A 27607-nucleotide genomic window follows, 5' to 3' on the forward strand; every position below is an offset into this window, starting at 1 on the left:
ATAAGGCCAAACACAAAAATTCGCTGACTACAACCACCTTGTTTCTGAAAACAATCCCTCATAAATCAGTTTTGATTTGAAAATAATTAAATATATACTAGTCTACAAAATTGGCCCCAAAAATTGCACTAAAGAGAAATACTTTTTAAAGAAATGCTATTTTTAGAGACAAACTCCAGGGGATAGAACAATTGAGAGGAAAATATTATAGAACAACCATAATTTGGTAAACAGCCACACTTCAAAATCAGAACATGTTTAAGATTTTCTGAGAGAAACAAATTAGAAATGAAGAAGCTTTCAAAGTGATTAGAACACTGGTTAGACAGCCAATAGATGCAAGAACACCTTAATTTCTCTCTGCAGCCTTTCCCCTTCCTAAGATTGATTCAACAACAAACACCTGTTACAAATCAAGCTGCTACTACTCTGTTGGAAGGCATTGGGCATATGGCAGTGATCAACACAAAGTCTTAAATCCCATTAATTACCAATAATTAGGCAAAATAATCTTACCAACTTAAACTCCTGTTATGAGTGGGTAAAACACAACATTTATAGAGCCAGTGCATATACCTGAAAACGCTTAAAAATATCTGATGCTGTCTTAAGATGTCTAAAATAGTTTTAAAAGACTGATCCTCATAAGCAGAAATAAATATAAAAGCCATCAAAGTCACAATATCCACTCGCAAAAGGCCATTAAACTGATTAAGCCCTGGGGCGCCTGGGTGGCTCAGTGGTTGAGCATCTACCTTTGGCTCAGGTCATGATCCCAGGGTCCTGGGATGAGTACCACATCGGACTCCCTGCAGGGAGATGCTTCTCCCTCTGCCTGTGTCTCTCATGAATAAATAAAATCTTAAAAATAAAATAAAATAAAATAAAATAAAATAAAATAAACTGATTAAGACCAAGAGCCTGACTTGACATCTTTAAATATATTTATTTCTTACTAAATTTAAGCAACTCAAATAGATGTTATGAAATATTCTGATTTGCAAAATAGAACTTTTGGTAAGCTATATCTGTGCATTTAAATATAATTTCAGGGATCCCTGGGTGGCTCAGCGGTTCAGCTCCTGTCTTTGGCCCAGAGTGCGATCCTGGTACCCCAGGATCAAGTCCCATGTCGGGCTCCTGGCATGGAGCCGGTCTCTCCCTCTGCCTGTGTCTTTGCCTCTCTCTCTCTCTATGTCTATCAGAAATAAAATAAAATAAAATAAATTAAATTAAAAAAAATAAAAAAATAAAAATAAAATAAAATAAAATAAAATAAATAATAAAATAAAATAAAAAGATAGATAAATAAATAAAATTTCATTTATTAAAACAGTGATTACACACAACTCGTAGAAACACAGTAAAAATGGTACATCTATTTCCAAGCCAAAGCTTTTTTGCAAATTTCTCCTGAAAATAAGTTTTCGGTACCATAAAAACAATGATTACTTTCACTTAAATATTTTTTCTTAGTAACTATAATAAATGCTACCTCTCTAAAACACTAACTGGAAACATCAAGCACATTAACTATTCCCTACAGAGTTTCTAAGGTATTTTGTTCTTTTTTTAAAGATTTTATTCACTTATTTGAGAGAAAGAGAGAAAGCATGAGCAGGAGGGAGGGGCAGAAGGAGAGAAGCAGGCTCCCCACTGAGCAGGAAGCTCTCCTCCTTCTGGGATCATGACCTGAGCTGAAGGCAGGTGCTTAACAGACTGAGCCACCCAGGCCCTCCCAGAGTTTCTAAGGTTTAGGGAAAAAAAAAAAGAGAGACTTCCTACTCAACAGAATTCAGATTCTCCAGTATAAAACTAACTATATTGTTGCCATAGCCAGTTTAGTGGTCTATACAACAACCAGATTAGTTTGATTTTCAAATACAGATGTTTCCTAAGAGCAAAGAAATTTAACTGTGACCTGAAGGAATCCTCATCCTTCCATCTTTCCAGGGTATCAGAGTTGGCTTTCCAAGATAAAATAGTTCAATTTTAATCACATAAGGCTAATACTATTAAACAAGGACAGAGAAGAGGCAAAAAGACTTCACTAATAAACATGTTATGGAATCAGAATGTTAAACCTGAACAGGATACCTCATCATGGATGACAGGAGATAATCAAGCCTTTCTTTTTTTATTATTATTATTTTTTTAAATTTATGGTATATATATATAGAGAGAGAGAGAGAGGCAGAGACACAGGAGGAGGGAGAAGCAGGCTCCATGCCGAGATTCCGACGTGGACTCGATCCCAGGACTCCAGGATCGCGCAATGGGCCAAAGGCAGGCGCTAAACTACTGAGCCACCCAGGGATCCCCTAATCAAGCCTTTAGAAGAGATTCAGAAAGGGCATTCAGGAGGTGCTTTTAATTGAAAAAAAGAAATCCTAAAGAAAATCATACTTTTAACCCAAATAAGATTGTTTTAGCTAAAATTTTATCAGTTTACTGAAGGCTGTCTCATACTAACCATTGTGGGAAGAACAGTTTATTTTTTATTATTTATTTATTTATTATCATCATTATTTTTTAATTTAGGATAGTCACACACACACACACACACACACACACACACACACACACACACAGAGAGAGAGAGAGAGGCAGAGACACAGGCAGAGGGAGAAGCAGGCTCCATGCACCAGGAGCCCGACGTGGGACTCGATCCCGGGTCTCCAGGATCGCACCCTGGGCCAAAGGCAGGCACCAAACCGCTGCGCCACCCAGGGATCCCTATTATTTATTTTTAATATTTTATTTATTTATTCATAAGAGAGAGAGAGGCGCACAGTGACACAGGCAGAAGGAGAAGCATGCTCCATGCAGGGAGCCCGACATGGGACTCGATCCCGGGTCTCCAGGATCACACCCTAGGCCAAACTGCTGAGCCACCCAGGCTGCCCTCAATTTATTTTTTAAATGGGAAAGCCAATTTAATAAATACAATTTCGGGGGTACCTGGGTGGCTCAGTCAGCTGAACACTGGGCTTTTGATTTTGGCTCAGGTTGTGAGATCAAGCTCCATGTCAGACATAAGCCTGCCTGGGATTCTCTCTCTCCCTCTGCCTCTCCCCTCACCCTGCTTATGCAGACACACACGTTCTCATTTTCTCTCTCTCTCTCTCTCTCTAAAAACCAAACCAAACATACATACATACAATTTCATGTTAAAATAACCACCAAAAAAATGGGGCTCAAGAAGTGAGGGAAAAATATTAGGTCCCTAAGTTTAAAAAATAATGTTGGGTAACACTTCTATGCCCTGAGTTTTACTTATGCTTGTATCTGGAGTAATTGACACAATATTTGGGATAGAGTGGTGTTCAATTAAAAAGCATTTGGGGATCCCTGGGTGGCGCAGCGGTTTGGCGCCTGCATTTGGCCCAGGGCGCGATCCTGGAGACCCGGGATCGAATCCCACATCGGGCTCCCGGTGCATGGAGCCTGTTTCTCTCTCTGCCTGTGTCTCTGCCCCTCTCTCTCTCTCTGTATCTCTCATGAATAAATAAATAAAATCTTTAAAAAAAAAAAAAAATTAAAAAGCATTTGTTGGGATGCCTGGGTGGCTCAGCGGTTGGGTTGAGTGTCTGCCTTTGGCTCAGGCTGTGATCCCCGGGGTTGCAGGATCAAGTCCCATGTCAGGCTCCCTGCATGGAGCCTGCTTCTCCCTCTGTCTGTGTCTCTGCCTCTCTCTATGTCTCTCGTGAATAAATAAATACTATTTTGGGCAGCCTGGGTGGCTCAGTGGTTTAGCGCCACCTTTGGCCTGGGGCCTGACCCTGGAGACCTGGGATCGAGTCCCATGTTGAGCTCCCTGCATGGAGCCTGCTTTTTGGGTTATTGAAGGATCCTGGAATAGTAAAAAATTCTCAGTGTAATTACAGAAAACTTAACCAATAGGAAGAGAATACAACTCTAAAAAGGTGTTGGATTGTTACAATACCATAGAACTGGCTACTATTAACCCTCCCAAATATTATCTACTTAGATATTTTCTACTCTTTAAACTTTCTAAGAATTGAAGTGAGCCAGGTTGCCTCTCTGGCTCAATCCGAATATCATGCATCTCTTGATCTCAGGGTTGTGAATTCAAGCCCCATGTTGGGTGTAGAGATTACTTAAACTTTAAAAAAAATATTGAAGTGAGCCTTAAGTCTAACTCCTTAAACATGTGATGCCTGTTTCTTAATTGCTAATGAGTGGCAGAAAATAAAACAAATTGAACAAGCCTCTAATGAACAGTAATGCAAAATTCAGATATTCCTTTATGATAGCTTGTATATTTTTTTGAGATATGAAGGCCTGTATAACATAGCCCTGTGTTCTACTTGATGAAATAATTATTTGATTACAAGACAGTTTAATTATCAGAATTTCATGGTACTAAGCAGAAAGTACTAAGATAACTAAATAAATAGACCTGAACAAGTTCTAGACCTACTAAGAATATATTTGTTCGTTTGAGTCAACAAATGCTTTTTATTTATTTTAAAATTTTTAAAAAATATATATTTAAAGATTTTATTTATTTATTCATGAGAGACACAGGGGGACAGAGAGGCAGAGACATAGGCAGAGGGAGAAGCAGGCTTCTTGGACTGGGACTTGATTTAAACTGTTCCTCTTGGGATCCCTGGGTGGCTCAGCGGTTTGGTGCCTGCCTTTGGCCCAGGGCGCAATCCTGGAGACCCGGGATGGAGTCCTGCATTGGGCTCCCGGCATGGAGCCTGCTTCTCCCTCTGCGTGTGTCTCTGCTTCTCTCTCTCTCTAGGTCTATCATAAATAAATAAATAAAATCTTTAAAAATAAAAAAATAAACTGTTCCTCTTTACTTTCCACATTAACCCTCCCCCCGATTTATTTTCTTTCTATATTTTTCTAGGTAGTTTCTTAAAAAGCTGGGCAAAAAAATCTCAGTTCTCCAGTAAGAGATCATTTCTAACTACTTTGTCACCTTTGACAACCAGAGCCTGAGTCTCAGCAGCCTCCCCTGCAAAATGGAGATATTATCCTCACTTTCAGGATGGGTATACAGATCAAGATATAACAAATAGAAGATGCCTTGGAAACCATAAATCACCATGTAGGATGCTGAACTCCAAACCAGTTATCTCCTTAAGGCCTCAGAAAAAAATTTTAGATGAAAAAACTTTAAAAAGAAAGAAAATTTAAAAAAATCTATTTGTTTTCCCTTCATTTCCAAATTTGGCATTTTTTTGAAATGAAATGAATGCTACTCTAAAATAGAAGCTATGACAAATTATGTTTTACATGCAATTTGGTGATAATGAAACAAAAGGTTTCTCCCAATAGGTGGGAGAAAATTATACAGGATCAATAACCAAAGAATCATCCAAAAATGTTTCCCATATATCATTCCATTAACAAAATGAGATTGAGTTTGAAAAGCAATGTTACATAACTATTAAACCCAAGGCAAAAGAATGAACTTAAGCATAATTTTAGCAAAATCTTCTCCAAATTAAACATAGAGTTCAAATCATCTAAGAAAATATATTTAGCTTAAGCAAAACTAAATAAATTGGGCAGCCCCGGTGGCGCAGTGGTTTGGCACCGCCTGCAGCTCGGGGTGTGATCCTGGAGACCTGGGATCGAGTCCCACGTCAGGTTCCCTGCGTGGAGCCTGCTTCTCCCTCTGCCTGTGTGTCTCTGCCTCTCTCTCTCTCTGTCTCTATGAATAAATAAAATCTTTTTAAAAAAAAAAAAAAGCTAAATAAATTTAACATTGTCAAAATGCTTACTATTTTACTATTATTGCCACCTGGAAGACAACAGCAGCTATGTATGTGTACTAAAGAACAAGGTACTAATCCATAGTGTGTCAAATTTGTAACAGATGAAGTCCACATGGAATATAAGAAAAAATTCAGAATGCATAGTAGATTGAGATTACTCAAAATCCCCCTAATTTCCTTTGGAGTTTCTGCTATGAGTCCAAAGATACTAGGTCATACCTTAAAATTTTTTTTTCCTTGCAGTTCTAAAATCTATGATTCCATACAGCTTTGAAAGCAATTCTGTCTCCTCTTAATTCCTATTTATCAAATACTGAGTTCACTAGTGAATTTTTATATTTTCAACTATTTCTACCCGATTGGACTATTCTAGTTAAAAAGAAATCACTACCACACTATATACTCTATATACATTTAAGTTGCTCGTTTAAAAAGATTCTTGGAGGGGCACCTGGATGGCACAGTGGGTTAAGCATCCAACTCTTGGTTTTGGCTCAGGTCGTGATCTCAGGGTCCTGAGATGGAGCCCTGAGTTGGGGGCTCCCATCTCAACTTAGGGCTCCATGCTCAGCTTGGCATCTGCTTGAGACACTGTCTCCTGTGTTCCCCTCCTTCCAGTGGAGGTGTAGAATAAATACATCTTAAAAAAAAGTTTCTTGGACATTCCACTTTCTTGCCTAAGAAATCCAGTTTCTACATAAACCAGCTTCATCTTAATCACATAAATTGGGATCCCTGGGTGGCGCAGCGGTTTGGCGCCTGCCTTTGGCCCAGGGCGCGATCCTGGAGACCCGGGATCGAATCCCACATCGGGCTTCCGGTGAATGGAGCCTGCTTCTCCCTCTGCCTATGTCTCTGCCTCTCTCTTTCTCTCTCTGTGACTATCATAAATAAATAAATAAAAAAATTAAAAAAAAAATCACATAAATTAACCCAGGGCAACAAGGGCAAGAAGTCCACAAGTTAGAGGGTAGGAAACAATGTAAATCAGGCTTAGACTATAAAGAAAAATAAACAGCATTACACTAATTCAGACCTCAAATCACTAATACATTTTAGATATAGTAAAAGAACCAAGTCTACCCTACTTGTTCTAGTGAAGGTAATTTTCTCAGAAGCTCATTTTTTATTAATTTTTTTCTTTTTTCTTTTTTTTTTTTATTTATTTATGATAGTCACACAGAGAGAGAGAGAGAGAGAGAGGCAGAGACACAGGCAGAGGGAGAAACAGGCTCCATGCACCGGGAGCCCGACGTGGGATTCGATCCAGGGTCTCCCGGATCGCGCCCTGGGCCAAAGGCAGGCGCCAAACCGCTGCGCCACCCAGGGATCCCTATTTTTTAAAGATTTTATTTATTCATGAGAGAGAGACACACACACAGACATAGGCAGAGGGAAAAGGCAGCTCCCTGCAGGGAGCCCAATGTGGGGACTTGATCCCAGACCCCGGGATCACAACCCTAGCTGAAGGCAGATGCTCAACCACTGAGCCACCCACACATCCCATCTCAAGAGCTTATTTTATTCACATGGCCCAGAGCAAATTCTTTGGGAGAGCTTGTTTAAAATGAAATCTCCTGGGGGCACCTGGATGGCTCAGTTGGTTAAGTGCCCAACTGTTGATCTTGGCTCAGATCTCAATCTCAAGGTTTTGAGTTCAAGCCCTGATTTGGACTCCATGCTGGGCACGAGGTCTACTTAAAAAAAAATAAATAAATAAATAATAAAAAATAAAATGTAATTTCCTGAACCCTACCCCAGACCTGCTGAGTTGTGCTGTTTAGGAATCTACATTATTAACAAAGCACCCAAAGTGATTCTGTGGCTCATGAAAGTTGGAGAACCATAAAGCCTGATGGAAATACTACTGGAGTAGAGGTCAAAATACTTGTGTGTTTATAAACATAGTTGTTAGACTCAGCAGTTTGATCGTGGATAAACATCTAAATTTCTCAATCTATTAGGTGGCATTATCTCCCACTCTACATACTGAGGAGGAAAATGAAATTGTATACAGGTATAAAAGTCATAAACCATCATGCTCAATTCCTTACACCTCCAAATCTTTAAAAAATATAGGTATACTGAGAGTATAGCAAGGAAACACTGCTTACTAGTTACAGAGCTCAAATTCAAACCCGGGTCAAATTTCAAATGAGATCATAAAGTGGTAACCTTAAAGTGGCTCAAATTTAGGTCTTCTATATGTTTTGTTTCTCCCAAATTATTTTAAACTTTGAGCCAATATTTATTAAGCAGGGAATACACCAAAAAATCTAGATTTCTGGTTCCTTTTTAAAAATTCAGAAGCTCGGGCAGCCCGGGTGGCTCAGTGGTTTAGTGCTGCCTTCGGCCCAGGGTGTGATCCTGGAGACCTGGGATTGAGTCCCATGTCAGGCTCCCTGCACTGAGCCTGCTTCTCCCTCTGCCTATGTCTCTGCCTCTCTGTGTGTGTGTGTGTGTCATGAATAAATAAATAAAATCTTAAAAAATTTTTTTCAGAAGCTCTGGGTGCAGGGGCGGGGAGGAGGTTCAGTTGTTTAAGCTTCCTAACTCTTGATTTCAGCTCGGGCTGTGATCTCTAGGATTGAGCACCCTGTGGAGCTCTGCACTCAGTGTGGAATCTGCTTGATTTTCTTTCTCTCCCCCACTGCCCCTCTCTCACACACACGCTTGCTTGCTCTAATAAATAAACCTTTAAAAAAAGTTCCACCAGAGAAATATAAAGCGTAAGAAACAATAAAGAAAGAAATTCAAATATGAGACAGAAGTTATAGCATCCCCCTCACCCCCGCCTTGGAGACCAATTATCAACCATCTCTTAAAATATAGCCAAACTTCTTACCAAGCAATCTAGCCTTAAGTTTCTAGTGACTTTAGGGATGACTGGGTGGCTCAGTGGCTGAGATCTGCCTTTGGCTAAGGGTGTGATCCCAGGATCCTGGGATCTGAGTCCTGCATCAGGCTCCCCATAGGAAGCTTGTTTCTCCCTCTGCCTATGTCTCTGCCTCTCTTTCTATGTCTCTCATGAATAAATAAATAAAATCTTTTAAAAAGGGACACCTGGGTGGCTCAGTGGTTGAGTGTCTGCCTTCAGCTCAGGGTGTGATCCCAAGTCTGGGGATTGAGTCTCACATTGGGCTCCCTGTGGGGAGCCTGCTTTTCCCTTTGCCTATGTCTCTGCCTTCTCTCTGTGTCTCTCATGAATAAATAAAATCTTTAAAAAATATATTTTTTAAAAAAGTTTCTACTGACTTTATAAAAATTTATGTTAATCATGAAGAATATATAATCACTTCAAGTGCCTTAAGACTATCTCTAATTTTTTTGGCCAGAATAACTATTGTGTATTTTAATTCTGTAATACTTGCATTGCTCACCATCATATCTTTCCAGAACAGAGAGGTGAGCTACCACAGACTACAGCATATTGATTAAAAGCACAGTTTTGGCACCATTATTCTACCACTTATTTGCTCTAAGTTCTTGAGCAAAGCATTGCTCAGAATGTCAATTTCCTCATCTAAAAACCAGGAATGGTATCTACACCTGAAAGAGGATTTAAATTAGACAATCCATATGCAAGCACTCACTGAATACTTAATAAATGCTAGTAACTATTATAAATGATTAAAAGGTAAACCCAGTGAACAAGAGCTTGCCAGACAGACCTGCATGAACTGTACACTATACTTCCTGATTTGCTTCATTATCCTTCATCACTGTATCTTCTTTTCCATTTCCACTTCCATCACTCTACTCTAAGTTCTCATCAACTCATACCCAGACAACTTTCTAAACAGTCTTCCATTCATCTTCAGACATACTTTGATCATACTACTATTTAACTTCTACCACAAATATCCTGGTAGGTGTATTGGAAAGAACAATAGATCGCAAATCAGAATTTAGGGCTGGGTTTCAGCGCTATCACAAAGACATTTAGAAATCCTAAACCCTTGGGATCCCTGGGTGGCGCAGCGGTTTAGCGCCTGCCTTTGGCCCAGGGTGCGATCCTGGAGACCCGGGATCGAATCCCATGTCGGGCTCCCGGTGCTTGGAGCCTGCTTCTCCCTCTGCCTATGTCTCTGCCTCTCTCTCTCTCTCTCTCTCTCTCTCTCTCTCTCTCGGTGACTATCATAAATAAATACAAATTAAAAAAAAAAAAAAAGAAATCCTAAACCCAAATTTTTCCATCTGTAAAATCAATTTTAGGTAAAATTATCTTTAAGATTTTATTTATTTATTCATGAGAGACACAGAGAGGCAGAGACATAGGCAGAGGGAGAAGCAGGCTCCTTGTGGGGAGCTCAATGTAGGACTCGATCCCAGGACCCCGAGATCATGACCTGAGCCAAAGGCAGACACTTAACCACTGAGTTACCCAGGTGATCCAGGTAAAATTATCTTTAATTATCTTTTTTGCTATAAAAGTCTCTCTTCTGATCAAAAACTGCCTTTGGCTTACAAAATGAAGTCTAAATTGGGAGCAGTATTAACAATTCATTCAGTGTGAGTAGTTAAGAGCATGGTGTTGGAGTGTGGAAAAAAACCAAGATTTGAATTCTGATACTGTCATTTACTGGTTGTTTATCCTTGGGCAACTTACTAAGCTTTTTGAAGTATCAGTTTCTTCTGCAAAATGAGAACAAAATTCTCATAGACTTGTTTTAAGAATTAAGTATTTTTAAGTGCTTAGCACATAGTAAACACTCTATTTCTGTGCCTATTCAAACCAATTTCCCATCACTGCCGCCTTCTTATAGTTTCCAAACTGTTCTTGGAGACCAGAACTCTGCTTCAACGAAAACAACTGTGTCATCCACCAACCCCCACCCCACCTTTTATATTATGAAGGTTCAACATCAAAAAAAATATCTGGAGGGGTACTTGGACAGCTCAGTCTATTATGTGTCTGCCTGCTTCTCCATCTCCCTGCCCCTCCCCCTGATTGTGCGCTGGTCAAATAAGTAAGTGGCACTTGGATGGCTCAGTTGGTTAAGCATCTGCCTTTGGCTCAGGTCATGGTCTTGGGGTCCTGGGATCAAGTCCCACATAAGACTCCCTGCTCAGCAGGGAATCTACTTCTCCCTCTCCCTCTGCTGTTCCCCTGCTTATGCTCTCTCGCTCACACATTCTCCCTCTTAAATAAATTATTTAAAAATAAACTTTAAAAATAAAAGCAGAAATAAATACATACATACATATATACATACATGCATGCATACATATATACATGCTGTATGAAAGGTCTATGGGCATTCCCTACTCCAGCCAGCTATGCCTACTCTTTGCTAACTGTAATCACTTGTATACATCAGTATCTCCTGTTTTTGGTAATATCTATTCTTCCCTCCTCAAGACTTCACTGTGAAGTCTTCCCTAGTCATTCCCTTCTTCTGAGGACTTACAGCGTTTACTCGAAGATTTCCCCACCCTTAACTCCTAAAATAAATAGCAGTAAGAGCAGTGTCTTACAATATTATGTATATTCTTTTAATGGTCTCTTGAACATAGGAAATATTCAATAAGTGTACAAATAATTCCATGTAATTCTTCACCAGAGCGCCTCCTTAAAAGTAATCTACCTTGATAATGTCCTATCTGCTTCTCTTAAGTGGTCCACTCTCTTTTCTTAGTTAAAAAAAAAAAAAAAGAGTTGCTGGCTGGCTCAGTCAGAAGAGCATACAACTCTTGGTCTCAGGGTTTTGAGTTTGAGCCTTATGTTGGGTATAGACATTACTTAAAAATAAAATCTTTTGGGATGCCTGGGTGGCTCAGCAGCTGAGCGCCTCCCTTTGGCCCAGGGCATGATCCTGGAGTCCCGGGATTGAGTCCCACATCAGGCTCCCTGCATGGAGCCTGCTTCTCCCTCTGCCTGTGTCTGTGCCCCTCTCTCTCAAGAATAAATAAATAAAATCTTAAAAACAAAACAAAAAATAAAAAATAAAATCTTTAAAAAAGAAAAATAAGTTTACCCAGATTCACTTTAAAAAAAAGCACTAGAGGGATCCCTGGGTGGCGCAGCGGTTTAGCGCCTGCCTTTGGCCCAGGGCGCGATCCTGGAGACCCGGGATCGAATCCCACATCGGGCTCCCGGTGCATGGAGCCTGCTTCTCCCTCTGCCTGTGTCTCTGCCTCTCTCGCTCTCTCTGTGTAACTATCATAAATAAATAAAAATTAAAAAAAAAAGCACTAGAATAATAAAAAAGCTTTCTATACTTAACTATTCCAAATTTTCATTTGAAAAATTTGCCACTTCTTTTCTAGTTATTTTGCCACCACCTCAACATATATTTAATGTTTTCTGATGTATCCTTTAAATGTGATGATCTCTATACTGTGAAACAAGCAGTTCATACAGAATTTGAGTTCATTTTTCCCCTCCTCTCCTCTAATCCCTCTTCCTTTTTAGTCCAGCCCTAAGACTCAGACCTCTTACTGCAGACTGCCAATTCTCACTAATTTTATTTACTAAATGGGCTTCCTCTTGTTCATATTAATGAAATCCCATTCAGAAGGTCAGCTAGACCAGCTTCAAGTCTAACTAAGCCCTTCTGACAATCCATACATTCATGCTGGGGGAGCTACATGTCTGTCACCCCCCCCCCAACTACTCTTTTTTTTTTTTAATTTTTTTTTAAATTTTTTTATTTATTTGTGATAGTCACAGAGAGAGAGAGAGAGAGAATGAGTCAGAGACACAGGCAGAGGGAGAAGCAGGCTCCATGCACCGGGAGCCCGATGTGGGATTCGATCCCGGGTCTCCAGGATCGCGCCCTGGGCCAAAGGCAGGCACCAAACCGCTGCGCCACCCAGGGATCCCCCCAACTACTCTTATTTACAGTTACCAGCTTTTTCTGAGAAGGGCAAAGGTATATATAGGGACACTGATTCCAAAGTCATGCTTATACTCGAATGGCAGAGACTCAGTAGCTATATAATAACCTTTCCAGGGCAGCCCCGGTGGCGCAGCAGTTTAGCGCTGCCTGCAGCTTAGGGCCTGATCCTGGAGACCTAGGATCGAGTCCCACATCAGGCTCCTGCATGGAGCCTGCTTCTCCCTCCTCCAGTGTCTCTGCCTCTCTCTCTCTGTCTATCATAAATAAATAAATAAATCTTAAAAAAAAATAATAACCTTTCCAAAACTGTTCATTTATGCAATGAGTATACTAGTATTTATTTCATTAAGTGGAACATAGAAAATACTTAGATTTAAATCAATGTTTGGAACATAATATGTACTAAGTCTAATATCCTTTTCCCAAAGGAAAATAAATTTCAAAGGGAAACTAATATAGAAGGACAACAACTTAGATTTTACAAAGACCCTATTCACAAAACTTATCAGTCATTTATAATATTAAAGGAGAGCTGGGATCCCTGGGTGGCACAGCGGTTTGGCGCCTGCCTTTGGCCCAGGGCGCGATCCTGGAGACCCGGGATCGAATCCCACGTCGGGCTCCCGGTGCATGGAGCCTGCTTCTCCCTCTGCCTGTGTCTCTGCCTCTCTTTCTCTCTCTCTCTGTGTGACTATCATAAATAAAAATTAAAAAAAAATAAATAAATAAAGGAGAGCTTACTGGAACACCACCTGGCTGGCTCAGTCAGTAGAGCACGCAACTCCTGATCTTGGGACTGTGAGTTTGAGCCCCATACTGGGTACAGAGATTGCTTAAAAATAAATCTTAAAAAGTGGGCGGGAGAGCTTATTTTTATCAACTAAAGAATGATCTCTCTTAGGAAGTCAGTGTGGTTTTAAAGATCAACATTCTAGTTTAACAATAAAGTCTATTTTTTCTTTTTTCTTTTTTTTTTTTTTTAAGGAATGGGAGAGGGTCACAGAGAGGGGGAGAGAATCTTTAGCAGGCTCCATGCCCAGCACAGAGCTCAATACCAGGCTCCATCTCAGAACCCTGAGATCATGACCAGAGCCAAAATCAAGAGTTAGATGTTTAACTAACATCCAGGTGCCCCGTAAATCCTAAACTATAACACTACATATTTCTATTCTGGTGTACTGAATTCAAGTCTAGTTTTTCTCCAGTCATAAAATGTAGTAAGAACACTGTTATGACTAGCAAATATAAGCCCTACCCAGCTATATTTACCACTTATTTGCTAAATTAAATTAGAGCAGAGATGAAGGGAAGGGATATACACACAAAACCAAAGAAACAAACCCTACTCTACTACTCTGCTTTAATTTTGCCTACTGTTTTTCAAAGTAATTTTCTCTATATACAGATTTTTAAAGTTGGCTCCACCCCCAGCGTGGGGCCCAACAAGGGGCTTGAACTCACAATCCTGAGATCAACACCTGAGCTGAGATCAAGAGAGTTGGACACTTAGGGATGTCTAAGTGGCTCAGTGGGTGAGTGTCTGCCTTCGGCTCAGGGCATGATCCTGGAGTCCTGGGATCAAGTCCCACATCAGGCTCCCTGCATGGAGTCTGCTTCTCCCTCTGCCTATGTCTCTGCCTCTCTCTGTGTCTCTCATGAATAAATAAATAAAATCTTAAAAAAAAAAAAAAAAAAAGAGTTGGGACACTTAACTAAGAGCCACCCAGGGGCCCCAATTTTTATATTTCTAAATAGTAAGCATAGTGTATCAAATTTTAAAAGAATACAGTAAAAAGCAACTTAGTTTCCCTTCAGAATCTGTCTTGACAAGGATTTTTTTTTTCTCTGCATAGTCAAGCAAATACAAACATAAATGTACAGGTATATCTCACAGAATGTACCTGTTTAAGGTTTTGTAGCGGAATGTCTCAGTTCATGGCTCTCAACATAGTATTATTCAATGATTTTTTTAATAGTAAAATGTTTACATTTCATTCTCAAAAATCTAATTCAGTATTTTTAAGAAAAATATATGTGAGAAACATAAAAATACTTTCCACATACACTAGTAGAACTCTGGAAAAGCTTCTTAAGTTTTGGGACAGACATGTTACTACACAACCATATTAATTATCTGACAATAAGGAGGAAATGTTTAAGCACTTTATATCCTAATAATTTTTTTTTTAATCACAAAAAGGAACCTATACTTTGAAAATTTGCTGTTTTGGGGTTGACAGGTAACTCACATTAAATAATGGTAAATAGGGCAGCCCGAGTGGCTCAGTGGTTTAGCGCTGCCTTCAGCCCAGGGCATGATCCTGGAAACCCAGGATCGAGTCCCACATCGGGCTCCCTGCGTAGAGCCTGCTTCTCCCTCTGCCTCTCTCTTTCTCTCTCTCTCTCTCTCCCATTCTCTCTCTCTCTGTGTCTCTCATGAATAAATAAATAAAATTATAAATAAATGAATAAATAAATAAAGGTAAATAGGTACCCAAGTAAACTTTTCACACAGTCTGATTTAGGGGGAAAAATACTGATTTTAAGCAGGAGATGTGTGTCTACCAGTACATACGCATGTATCTGTGTATATAATTTAACACAAATGGTAGTTTAGTATATATCACACACTATTCTGCATATTGTTTTTCTACTTAATGTTCCTTGGAAATTGTTCTACATATAACGAATACATCCTAAACTACTTCAATCCTTTTAAAGCATCATAGTTTCCCTCTATACAATCCTGGTATTCTATTTCTTTAATCCAAAATGCCATTAACCAAAAAAAAAAACAAAAAAAAAAAAAACAAAATGCCATTAACCATAAAACACACTATTTTATATGCTTGAAAGAAATTTAAAAGCTGCCAATTATAACTATAATGCCATTAATAAGATGCATTTAATCTTACCTCTCTATTAAAATACAAAATAGGGATCCCTGGGTGGCGCAGCGGTTTGGCGCCTGCCTTTGGCCCAGGGCGCGATCCTGGAGACCCGGGATCGAATCCCACGTCGGGCTCCCGGTGCATAGAGCCTGCTTCTCCCTCTGCCTGTGTCTCTGCCTCTCTCTCTCTCTCTCTCTCTCTATGTGACTATCATAAATAAATAAAATTTTAAAAAAATAAAATAAAATAAAATACAAAATAAATGTCCTGGAATCAATGAAATATGGTGGACTGTTTCCAATGTTTAGTTATCACAAAATAATAACGTCAATCACAAATTATTTTGTGCATTTCAAAGAATAAGTGGAGAAAATTAGAATTGCTGACCCCAAGGATACATGCATTTTATTTTAGAAGATTTTTTATTTTTTTGAGGGGAGGAGGGGCAGAGGGGGAGAAAGAGAAAGCACTCCAAGCAGACTCTCTACTGAAGGTACAGAGCTCAAAACAGGGCTCAATCCCTCCACTCTGAGAGCACAACTCAAGCTAAATTCAAGATCCAGATACTCAGCTGACTGAGCCACCTAGGAGCCTCAGGATTCATTTTAATCTTTAAGTAATTCAGACCTTCCTCTGCAGTGGTTTACCAATTTATATGCTCACTGGCTATGATGTAAAGATGTTTTCCCATCTTTACATCAATTAGCCAATATGACCAGGCTAATTTTTTTTAACCTTTCCAATGCAAAAGCGAAAAACTATATCTCATTTGGTTTGTTTTTTAAAAAATGTCATTTACTTATTTGTGAGAGACACAAAGAGAGAGGCAGAGACACAGGCAGAGAGAGAAGCAGGCTCCACGCTGGGAGCCCAATGCGGGACTCGATCCCAGAACCCCGGGATCATACCCTGGGCCAAAGGCAGATGCTCAACTGCTGAGCCACCCAGGCATCCCTATCTCATGGTTTTTAAAATGCATATTTCTATTATGAAAAAAGAACTGAAAAAAAAAAAAAGAAAAAACTGAGAATATTCTATTTGTGTTACTTTTCTATAAGCAGTGTTCATATCATTTCCCCTTTCCTCTTTAGGCTGTCTTTCATGTAACAGATAAATACATGAAGGAAATTTGTCCTTTGTCTATAATGAGATGTTGCAAATATTTCCCCCAGTTTGTTATATTTTTTTTTATTTTATTTGCAATGAAATACAGTAAAATGTATCCTTTTTAAAAATGGCTTCTGGGTTTGAGAGTAAACTCAGAAAAGATTTCCTCATTCCAATGTTTTGTTGTTGTTTTTTTTTAAAGTAAGCTCTATGCCTAACATGGGGTATGATCTCATGACCTCAAGATCAAGTCACACGCTTGACTGACTGAGCCAACCAGATTCCCCTCCAACATTATTTTTTAAATCATAAATATCCCAGTGCACACTCTAGTGATCTTATGATTTCTTTTTTTTTATAACATTTAAATATTTTAATCATCCAGAATATATGTTAGGGTAAGGTAGCACAGTGTAGATCCAACTTCTTTTTTATGAGTTGGTATCCAGGTTTCCCAATGCCACTGTTCAGGGACTCTTCTTTGATGTTATGAATTAGGCTCAGAAGTGGCAGTAACTAATGACCTAGGAATTAGTGACATAGACACCAAACTTAGGGGTTTAGGGACCCTAAAATGCACGCAGCATTAAAAACAGATCTGAAAGTCAATTATCTAGCACATATTGAGCACATTATGGCTACTATATTGTAAATTCTGGGAAATACAGAGTAGCAAGACAGTGCTTCTCTATTTTTTTAAATGACATTTAGGTTTCTGATTAAGATCTAAAGATGGGAGGCACGTGGCTGGCTGTCAGTGGAGCATGCAGCTCTTGATCTCAGGTTGTAAGTTCAAACCCTATTATTGGGTGTACAGATTACTTAAAAATAAAGTCTTGAAAAAAAAAAAAGGAAGAGAAAGATCCAAAGATGGGTTATCTCCAATTCAGTTAAAACATCTAAATAAATACGAGAGGTATTAATAACTTATCAGCAATTATTTAGCATTTTACAGTTTTTACAAAGTAATTTCATCATTTACATTAATTTACTTCACCCCATAATTGTGAATAAATGAGCAAAGATTTTAATTCCCATTTACTGGAATGAAAAAATAACTGTGATGGTAACTTGTCCTTTACTTGAAGTGGCAGAGCCAAACTCAAACCTAGATCTTATATTTTTTTTTTTAAGATTTTATTTATTCATTCATCTCACACACACACACACACACACACACACACACACACACACACAGAGGGGGGCAGAGATACAGGCAGAGGGAGAAGCAGGCTCCATGCAGGGAACCCAATGTGGAACTCGATCCCAGGCCTCCAGGATCACATCACGCCCTGGGCTGACGGCAGCGCTAAGCCGCTGAGCCACTCAGGCTGCCCGATCTTATATTTTCTAAATGCTGCTCACATTGCCTTCACATCCTACACCAAGTACTTTTACACAAAACCAGACAAGAATCCCCACATTCAAGGAACTTGGAGTGATCAATTAAATTCAAATTGATCACATACTTAATTCTAAGCATGAAAAGAATACATAAAAGTATAAACTTAAGAAACCATTAAAGATCTAGAGTTGTTTAAAAGAGCAAGACTGGGGATCCCTGGGTGGCTCAGCGGTTGAGCGCCTGCCTTTGGCCCAGGGCGTGATCCTGGAGTCCCGGGATCAAGTCCCACATGGGGCTCCCTGCATGGAGCCTGCTTCTCCCTATGCCTGTGTCTCTGCCTCTCTCTCTGTGTCTCTCATGAATAAATAAAATCTTAAAAAAAAAAAAAAAAGAGCAAGACTTGGGGAAACAGGAACAATTTCTTACGTACTTCGTCCATGGCTTATGCTATTTACAGCTAGTATAGCTAGAATACATTATTAATTCAGTAAATATTTCTTGGTTGTCTGTTACTGAATGAATCTTCTAGACTGGGTGAGATATGAAACAGTATCAGAACCCATCCATTTCTCCCAGGGGCTGACCTTTTGTTTTTGTTAAAAAATAAAATATAATAATCAGTAAAAGCACTGAAAAGCACCTAGACAGGATCCCTGGGTGGCGCAGCGGTTTAGCGCCTGCCTTTGGCCCAGGGCGAGATCCTGGAGACGCGGGATCGAATCCCACATCGGGCTCCCAGTGCATGGAGCCTGCTTCTCCCTCTGCCTATGTCTCTGCCTCTCTCTGTGTGACTATCATAAATAAATAAAAATTAAAAAAAAAAAAAAAAGCACCTAGACAACAAAGAAGTTCAAGTACCCCCACTTCTGGGCTACACCTACTGACTAAACATTTCACAGCAAAGTAAAGATTTTGAGCTGCATTCCATTCTATTTTAAAGCTGCCAAAAGGTTTTAAAACAATTTCAAGAGATACATCTAGTCCAACTGCCACAAAACTGTCACTTAATTCCAAATTAAGTATCTTCTGCTTCTACAATAAGCAATTGTCCACATATTTATCAACAGGCCTTTCTTTGTGTTGTTCCCGTCAGATACCTTATCAACCTATCTTTTCTACAAGTCTTTTTTTCTTTTTAATACTAGCAATCACTTATCAGCCACACACAATAAAGTTCTTTTTCTAAACTTTAGAAATATCTTAATACCAAGGGAGAACAAATGGTAAGAATAAAAGAAATTCAACTACAAAAATAAATCCAATTTCTGCCACAGATAATCTCATTATAGAGTCAGCATATCCTATTCCCCAATCCACCTAGTGACAAGATATTTGCACTGTAGTTTCTAAGGACTGACACTCTTTATAAAAACCTTATATGGGCTGAAATAATTTTTTTCTAAGATTTTATTTACTTATTCGTGAGAGACACAGAGAGAGAGGCAGAGACATAGGCAGAGGGAGAAGCAGACTCCCTGAGGGGAACCCAATGCAGGACTCAACCCCAGGACCCCCGGGATCATGCCCTGAGCCAAAGGCAGACGCTCAACCACTGAGCCACCCAGGCATCCTGAAATAACTTTTTAAAAAAATATTTTATTTATTTATTTGAGAGCAACAGAGACAGAGTGTGAGGGGGGTGGGGCGGCAGGGGGAGAAGAAGCAGCAGACTCCTCATTGAATAGGGAGTCCATGACTCAGGGCTCCAATCCCAGGACCCTGAGATCAGGACCTGAGCCAAAGGCAGATGCTTAACCAACTAAGCCACCCAGGCGTTCTTGGTTGAAATATTTAAATGTTAACCAGAAATCCTGAAGGAACCAGGTTTAAACTTAAATGATCATTATGTTTAATATGTCAGAGCCCTAAAATCAAATAAAAAGAACTGAAAGAATTTACAAAGCTGTGACCCCAGGAATTACAGGCAGTGACTAGTCTATGCAATACTAAAAAAGCATTATCACTTTCACTAGATCAACAGAGCTTTCTTCAGTGGTTATCTATAGCAAAGGTTTGGTACAATGAAAAAAATGTCATGAATTACCTCAACATGCCCTAAATGTGGCTACATTCTAGGTCAGATCATGTGGGTATTATAGAAATATCTATGAAAGGGAAGTATGCACACTGCTGAATCTGATACTAAAAAAAATAGCCATTTATAAGACAATTAAACTCAACCTTTAATGCTGGCAAGAGAATAAGGTTCTATTCTTTTCCAGGGTAAAGATATTGTACTAGCCGTTCAAAACAGATAGGCTTTTTTTTTTTTTAAGATATATTTATTTATTCATGAGAGACACTGAAGGAGAGGCAGAGACATAGGCAAAGGGAGAAACAGGCTCCTCACAAGGAGCCCAATGTAAGACTCGATCCCAGGACCCCAGGATCACAATCTAAGCTAAAAGCAGATGCTCAACCACTGAGCCACCCAGGCGTCTCCAAAACAGGTAGGTTTGCACAACAGTGTGAATTTAGTGAACACTATTGAACTGTACTTTAAAATGGTTAAAGATGGGGGGAGGGGGAAGGTTAAAATGGTAATTTTATATACTTTTTTTATCACAAAGAAAAAAGAAAGAGATGAGCTTCAAATTCCTTTGTAATTTAGATAATAGACTTAGGAGTTATTGAATGCTTATATGCTTGCAACTGTGGAGATAGAGTTAAGATATGGATTAAAACCAAATTCCTGGGACACCTGGGTGGCTTAGCAGTTAAAGTGCCTGCCTTCAGCTCAGGGTATGATCCTGGAGTCCCAGGATCAAGTCCCACATCGGGCTCCCTGGATGGATCCCGCTTCACATTCTGCCTGTGTCTCTGCTTCTTTCTCTCTCTGTGTCTCTCATGAATAAATAAATTTAAAAAAAAATTCCTCTCTTATCAAGGAGCTCAATGTTAAAAACCAAAATTCTAGAGTAGTCTTAAAATGAAATAAAAATTAAATTAATATTTTCCAGGGCATCTGGGTGCCTGACTAGACTCTTGGGATTGATTGAGCCCCAAGACGGGCTCCCTGCTCAATGGGAAGCATGCTTCTCCCTTTCCCTCTGTCCACCCTGTCACCCCCGACTCATGCTCTCTTTCTCATTCTCACTCTCTATATCAAATAAATGAAATCTTTAAAAAAAATAAAAATAAAAAGTGGGCAGCCCCAATGGCCCCGTGGTTTAGCTCCGCCTTCAGCCTGGGGCGTGATCCTGGAGGCCCGGGATTGAGTCCCACATCAGGCTCCCTGCATGAAGCCTGCTTCTCCCTCTGCCTGTGTCTCTGCCTCTCTCTCTCTCTGTGTGTCTCTCATGAATGAATAAATCGTTAAAAAAAAAAAAAGGTAAATAAATAAATAAAATAAAAAGTAATTAAAAATTTTCCATCACTGAAAAATGAGTATTCAATTACCTCTCCTTTCTTAAATTCACTTTCTCTTTTCCTCTGCTAGGTGTACTTGTAAGTAAGTCTCTGATGCTTACAAATGAAAAATTCTGGGATTCAGATTTGCTAGCCCCTATGAAATGCCCTGAAATTCTAATGCTTTGTGTGCCTGAACAAAAAGTATCAATCAACAATGCTCCTTGGAATCTCTGAATAGGAGGAATGTAAAGATGGTAGGTAAAGATCATATCCAGACTTCAGAACTTCCTCTAAGCAATCACCTCCATTTAATTTTATCAACCTAACACTTAACAATTCTGTAAAATACTGAGACAAATTTTATCCTTTCAGTCCTGATTACCCTCTCTCTCTCTTCTGGACTCTTACAAATCCATGGTCTTTGTCAGACAAACTGCTCTCAATTGCATTCTTTGTATCGAATGCAATGAGTTCTTAAGCCATTGAGAAAACAAGTTTAATGGTAATCACATCTTTCTATCTCCTCCCTCAAAATAGATATGTGCTTAATAATAGATACTAATTTGAGATATATTTATTGAGCATCTCCTTTGTATCACCACTGAATAGAACTTATAGAATTATAATTTAAAAAGCAAAGGTTTTAGGGGCACTTGGAGAGCTCAGCTGTATGAGTGTCTGACTCTTGGTTTCAGCTTAGGTCATGATTTTGGTGAGATCAAGCCCTCATCCGGCTCCATGGTCAGTAAGGAGTCAGCTTGCCCCTCTCCCTCTTCTCCCCCTCACCATGGCGAGTACTCTATCTCTCCCAAATAAATAAATAAATACACAAAATTATGTGTGTGTGTGTGTGTGTGTGTGTGTGTATAGCAAAGGTTTTAAAGACTAGAACGTCCTGCTTTATGCCCTGTCCTGCGCCCCTTAACACACACACTTGAACTGATTAGCCTTCCCATTCAAATTGTGAAAATCTATTTCCAAACTTCAAAGAATTAGTCAATAAAAGTACACCTCTCCCCAAAGATTTCTTTATACAATGAGCGCCCCGCCCCCCAATGACCAGAAGTAGAAGTGCCAATGATTCCCATTATTTCTGAGGTAGTGTTCACATCTGCGATGAATAAACAGTAGCTCTTTAACATGAGGGAGCTAAAAAGTGAATGGAGTTGGTTTCCAACTAACAAGAACTCAAATGCAGAAGTATTAGTATTTTGTTTCTATCCACATGTTTACTAGTTAAAAGAAAAAAATAAATACAATGGAAACTTTAAGCCATGTATTTTCCAGAGCCTGATCTGAATCTGAGAAATGACCTTGGCTTAGAGAGCTGTAGGAAATAAACCTCTGCTTCCATTTTATGTTTCATGTGGGTTGTCTTCTCTCTACTACTACATGGATTCTGATGGCAGAGAAAAAGAACCAGGGCAATCACCAGCTTCAGGGAGAATTTGGAAAGGCAAAAATTAAATTCCCCTGTTAAAGCCAAAATACAACGTTGCTAAATGACACAAAGCACACTCTTGCTGAGTGAAGTAAGTCAATCCAAGAAGGACAAACATTGTATGTTCTCATTCATTTGGGGAATATAAATGATAGTGAAAGGGAATATAAGGGAAGGGAGAAGAAATGTGTGGGAAATATCAGAAAGGGAGACAGAACATAAAGACTCCTAACTCTGGGAAACGAACTAGGGGTGTTGGAAGGGGAGGAGGGTGGGGGGTGGGGGTGAATGGGTAACGGGCACTGAGGGGGGCACTTGACGGGATGAGCACTGGGTGTTATTCTGTATGTTGGTAAATTGAACACCAATAAAAAATAAATTAAAAAAAAAAAAAGAAAGCACACTCTTGAGACTGTGTTTCTTTTACTCTACCCACCCATCACCCCCAACAAAAAAATTTTAAACTAGTTCAACCATACATTCAGAATTGTTGACCTGAAAGTATTCATGACACAGCAGCTTATCCTTACAAACTATTAGCTTAACAGTAACTTAAAATACAGTTATAGGAAAAATATAGACTGTTCTAAGGGAGAAAAGGTGGGGAGGGGGGAGAGCCCAGACCAAAAAAAGACAATAAATATATTCAAGCATAAGATCAAATCAAAAACATTGTTTTTCTTTCTTTATTTTTGTATATTTAAAAAACTTACCCTGAAGAGATTTTCCCAATCCCTGGCCCAGCTTCCACCCATGTTTCTGGAGTAAGCGATGTCCAATATTATCCTGACAGACAGAACAGAGAGACAAACCAAAAATATTCCAATAATATATTCTTCCCTTCCTAGTGACATTTAAACAGGTGATGAGCAAGAGATAATTCTACATATATGCATGCAAAAAGATGCTAATAATAGGGTAAATGTGCCCAATTAAAGGGGCATTAATGTAAAAAGAAATGCTGGCCAGTATTTTATATGGTAAGAACATAAGGGTAAGGGTCCTTTCTGATGGTGTGCCGGGCAACTTTTGTATATAACACTTTAAAAAGGAGAATAAAGGGAAGGGGAAAGGGGGAAGAATACATTTATGAAGTTTAAAACTAACATTAAAAAGCATAAAATCAAGGTACTTATACAATCATATCCACCACCTAGACAGCACCACTTTAAGATTTTTTTTTTTTTTTTTAAAGAAAATCTACACTGTGTTTAGTTATTTTGTTTATGTGTCAGGCTTTCATGATACACAGTAAGTTGTAAGTGTAAGACTGCCCCACCACTAGAAATGAAAACACAATCAGAGCAAAATCCAGGCTAGACTTGATTGGTTTTTTTAATATATATATAATATAAATATTTAACTAGCATGCAGCCAATATTAAACTGAAAAAACAGTGAGGTTAGTAAAACAAGAAATTAAATTGATTAAACAGAAAAATAAAATGAGCTCAAGCACAGACTGAGTGATGCATTTCAACATGTAATCTAACAAAAATGCTAAAATGTTAGAATGAAACAGGCCTAGCAATAAGTTAACAGTAAAGAACCATTAGTGCATGTAGGGGAGAAAAAACCAATATACATAATGTCTCATCTTCCTAGGAGCACATCAGAAAAGGTATTTCAATGTAAATTGTATGAAAAGACACCAGAAACAACAATTAATGTCAGCCTCTGTGTAAGGGTTCAAGATCTTAGAAACCTCTGCATACCTTTGTCCCATTTGCTTTTTACAAATACTGTGAAATATGGAGACAAAACTAAAATAACCATTAACTACATCAGATAAAACGCTGCTAAACTAATCTAAAGGGAAACATTTAAAAATAATAAACAAATTGTTCTATATGCATTAAAATGTAATTTATAGTACTAACCCGGTATCACCATTTGAAAATAATCTATTTCCTGAACCAATCTTAGAAAGCTAAAGCCATAAATCACTGATTTAAAAAAATCAAGCAGCTCCTATTAAACTGCTTTTTCTTCTAGTTCCATATTCAATGATAAAATGCTCTTTAGAATTGCAGATAAAAGAAAAAATTATTTTACGGTTATCTTTGCTGATAGTAAGTTAGAAGAGGAAGATTAAGCCTCCCAATGTTCTGTTTAAGTGGGGGTGGGGGAGGGACAGTGAAGGACAATTTCCTTCCACAAGTTTATGACATGCAAACTGCAAAGTCAAAAACTGCAAAAAAAACAAAAAAAACAAAAAAACAATAAAACAAAACAAAACAAAACAAAAAACCTGCAACGGATCAAGCAGTGGGGAAAAGATCAGGATACTTCTTTAAAAACAAAAAATAAGGCAAATGATAATGGAAAATTTGTTTCCAAAAAGAAAAAAAAAAAAAGAAAATTTGTTTCTAAAATTGAAGTTATAGGGACACCGGGGTGGCTCAGCGGTTTAGCACCTGCCTTCTGCCCAGGGCGTGATCCTGGAGTCCTGGGATCGGGTCCCACGTCGGGCTCCCTGCAGGGAGCCTGCTTCTCCCTCTGCCTGTGTCTCTACCTCTCTCTCTGTGTCTCTTATGAATAAATAAATAAAATATTTTTAAAAAAATAAAAAAATAAAATAGAAGTTACAGTATGCCTGGGTGACTCAGAGGTTGAGTGTCTGCCTTTGGCTCAGGGTGTGATCCTGGGTCCTGGGATTGAGCCCTGCATTGGGCCCCCTGCGAGGAGCCTGCTTCTCCCTCTGCCGGTGTCTCTCATGAATAAATAAATTAAAAATCTTGGGATGCCTGGGTGGCTCAGTGATTGAGCATCTGCCTTTGGCTCAGGGCATGATCCTGGGTCCAGGGATTGAGCCCTGCATTGGGCTTCCTTTGAGGAGCCTGCTTCTCCCTCTGTCTATGTCTCTGCCTCTGTGTCTCTAATGAATAAATAAAATCTGAAGAAGAAAGAAGAAAGAAGAAAGGAAGAAGAAAGAAGAAAGAAGAAGGTCTTTCTTATACTACTATGAAGATATAAACTTACCTGTACATAAAATCCTTATTTTGTATCATAACTTCTACAAGTGAAACTATGCAAAGGACAAGGATAGCAGAATGCCTTTAAGATTATGTAGTTGACTAAATTATTATTTAATCTTTAATAATAATCTGATGTTTTAACTATATTTGACACAGAGGTTTAGGGTATTAAACCACACTGACAAAAACTGTTGCTCCCTTTTTTAAGAAAACTCAATCTTTGGCTAAATGGAGATGAGACATTATGCTGACTGTGTTATATTATGAATGCACTAAAATAAACAGACAGATGAAGCAGTATGCTATTTCCAAAAGCAGTGCAAGTGGAGTGAAAGCATTTCCATACGAACCTGGCTTTAAAAACTGGGCTGTCAAAAGAACAGTTAAATGTAACACAAAGTAAGAAACTGTCCAATCACTAATGGTCGTTTTTTTTTTTTTTTGTCTTGTTTTCAATTCACTGCTTGCAATTAATGTATTTATTAAAGAAGAGTGAAAGCATAAGTAAATCCACGAGTCAAGACCAGCTGAGAGATTCAAGAGCAGCGTGTTGTGACTGACAACAGTGAAAGGAAAAGCAAATGTTAAAGGGAGAGGAAGAAAAAAGAAAACTTTAGGATTATACACATTAGCACCACTTTTACAAAACCACTCAAGATGGCTGTCACCTCAAAAAAAAAAAAAAGCTACTGATACAAAATGGTAGTGGCATTTTTCAAACTTCAGGTGAAAATCATTCATTAATTAAGTTTATTTTCCTAAGTATGAATAAGGAATGAAATGTCAGGATCTATATTAAAATTATTAACATGCCACTCTATGTCCTTATGATTACAAAAAAGGCAACAGAAACAATGGACATATCTCTCCCAGAAGCTCTTCCCCTTACCACATCCTAGATTAAGTGAATGGCTAATACAGAAAATCTGGACCTTTCCTATCATTCCAGACTACCTACTTTTGGAGGAAAAAAAGGCAGCTCTGTGACTCTGCAGAAAGGGCTAGTATTCAGTTTGGTCCCTTTTCCTATCAAAAAAAAAAAAAAGTTTTATAAATACTTGTCAAAAATCCAATAGGCTTAGGGGATGATGGATAACACAAGCAAGGCACACCAAAATACCTTAAAACAAAATAAACAAAGCAGACTTGCTTAGCTCTGAAATAATCAAAATGTTCATTGAATGCTCACTGTGAAAGAACAAGGGACTCCCTCGTAAGCCTGTGAAAATAATAATCTCCTCTCTTTGGAGTTGTGATTTTGCTAATTATTCCCATGGATGTTACTTATAGGAATAAACTGAAGTAATTTAAAGCCCAAATAGGTAATCCAGACATAACAAGGGCAATGAGCATTAAATTTCTGAAATAGTAACAATTTACTGTTTCAGTCACTATAGTAGTAACTAAAAAAAAAAAATTTCAGTTTTTTATTTTAAAATAAAATATATAATTTGAGATTTAATTATAATCTCATAGAACTAAAAATAATAGAAGAAAATTTTAACACTGTCTGGTTTATAACAAATGGGCATGACAATGACAGGCTGCTTATAAATTGTACATGGAAGAACTGTCAAGAAATTCTATCTCATCTACCTACATATTTAAGTAAACTCCATCCCAAATATGGACTAAACTCATGACCCCAAGATCAAGAGTTGCATATTCTACCAACTGAGCCAACCAGGCATCCTAAGGCAAATACTAAATTTAAATTAATTGATAAAGCAACTGACCTTTGCCCAAGGGACACAGCCAAAAAACTGGTTTTCCACTTGATTCACAGAGTTCTCACAAGCTATTTGTTCCTCTCTGTGCCCAAGACCAAAATGGTGGCACTGTGGCATTTTCTTTGGCTAGACATGAAGTTCTTCTTTCTGGTCAAACTAAGAAA

General features: G+C 38.6%; 1 protein-coding gene across 8 annotated transcripts in view; it reads right to left on the bottom strand.

Moving 5' to 3' along the window:
• The window catches only part of GPATCH8 (G-patch domain containing 8), a 117292-nt gene that overhangs the window by 54607 nt on the left and 35078 nt on the right, over window positions 1-27607 (bottom strand). For 4 of the 8 annotated variants that reach the window (XM_077853512.1, XM_077853514.1, XM_077853513.1 and 1 more), the window contains 2 exons: window positions 26064-26081; window positions 23450-23522 (listed from right to left, as the gene is read on the bottom strand). Coding sequence is in view for 3 of the 8 variants with exons in the window: in XM_077853511.1 (XP_077709637.1) it covers window positions 23450-23522 (73 nt within the window). In the remaining 5 variants the exon portion in view is untranslated. The remainder of the gene's footprint in view (window positions 1-23449; window positions 23523-26063; window positions 26082-27607) is intronic. The other 4 variants (XM_077853511.1, XM_077853509.1, XM_077853510.1 and 1 more) reach the window with 1 other exon arrangement.

This window comes from Canis aureus, chromosome 16 (assembly GCF_053574225.1).
Source record: "Canis aureus isolate CA01 chromosome 16, VMU_Caureus_v.1.0, whole genome shotgun sequence".
NCBI lineage: Eukaryota > Metazoa > Chordata > Mammalia > Carnivora > Canidae > Canis > Canis aureus.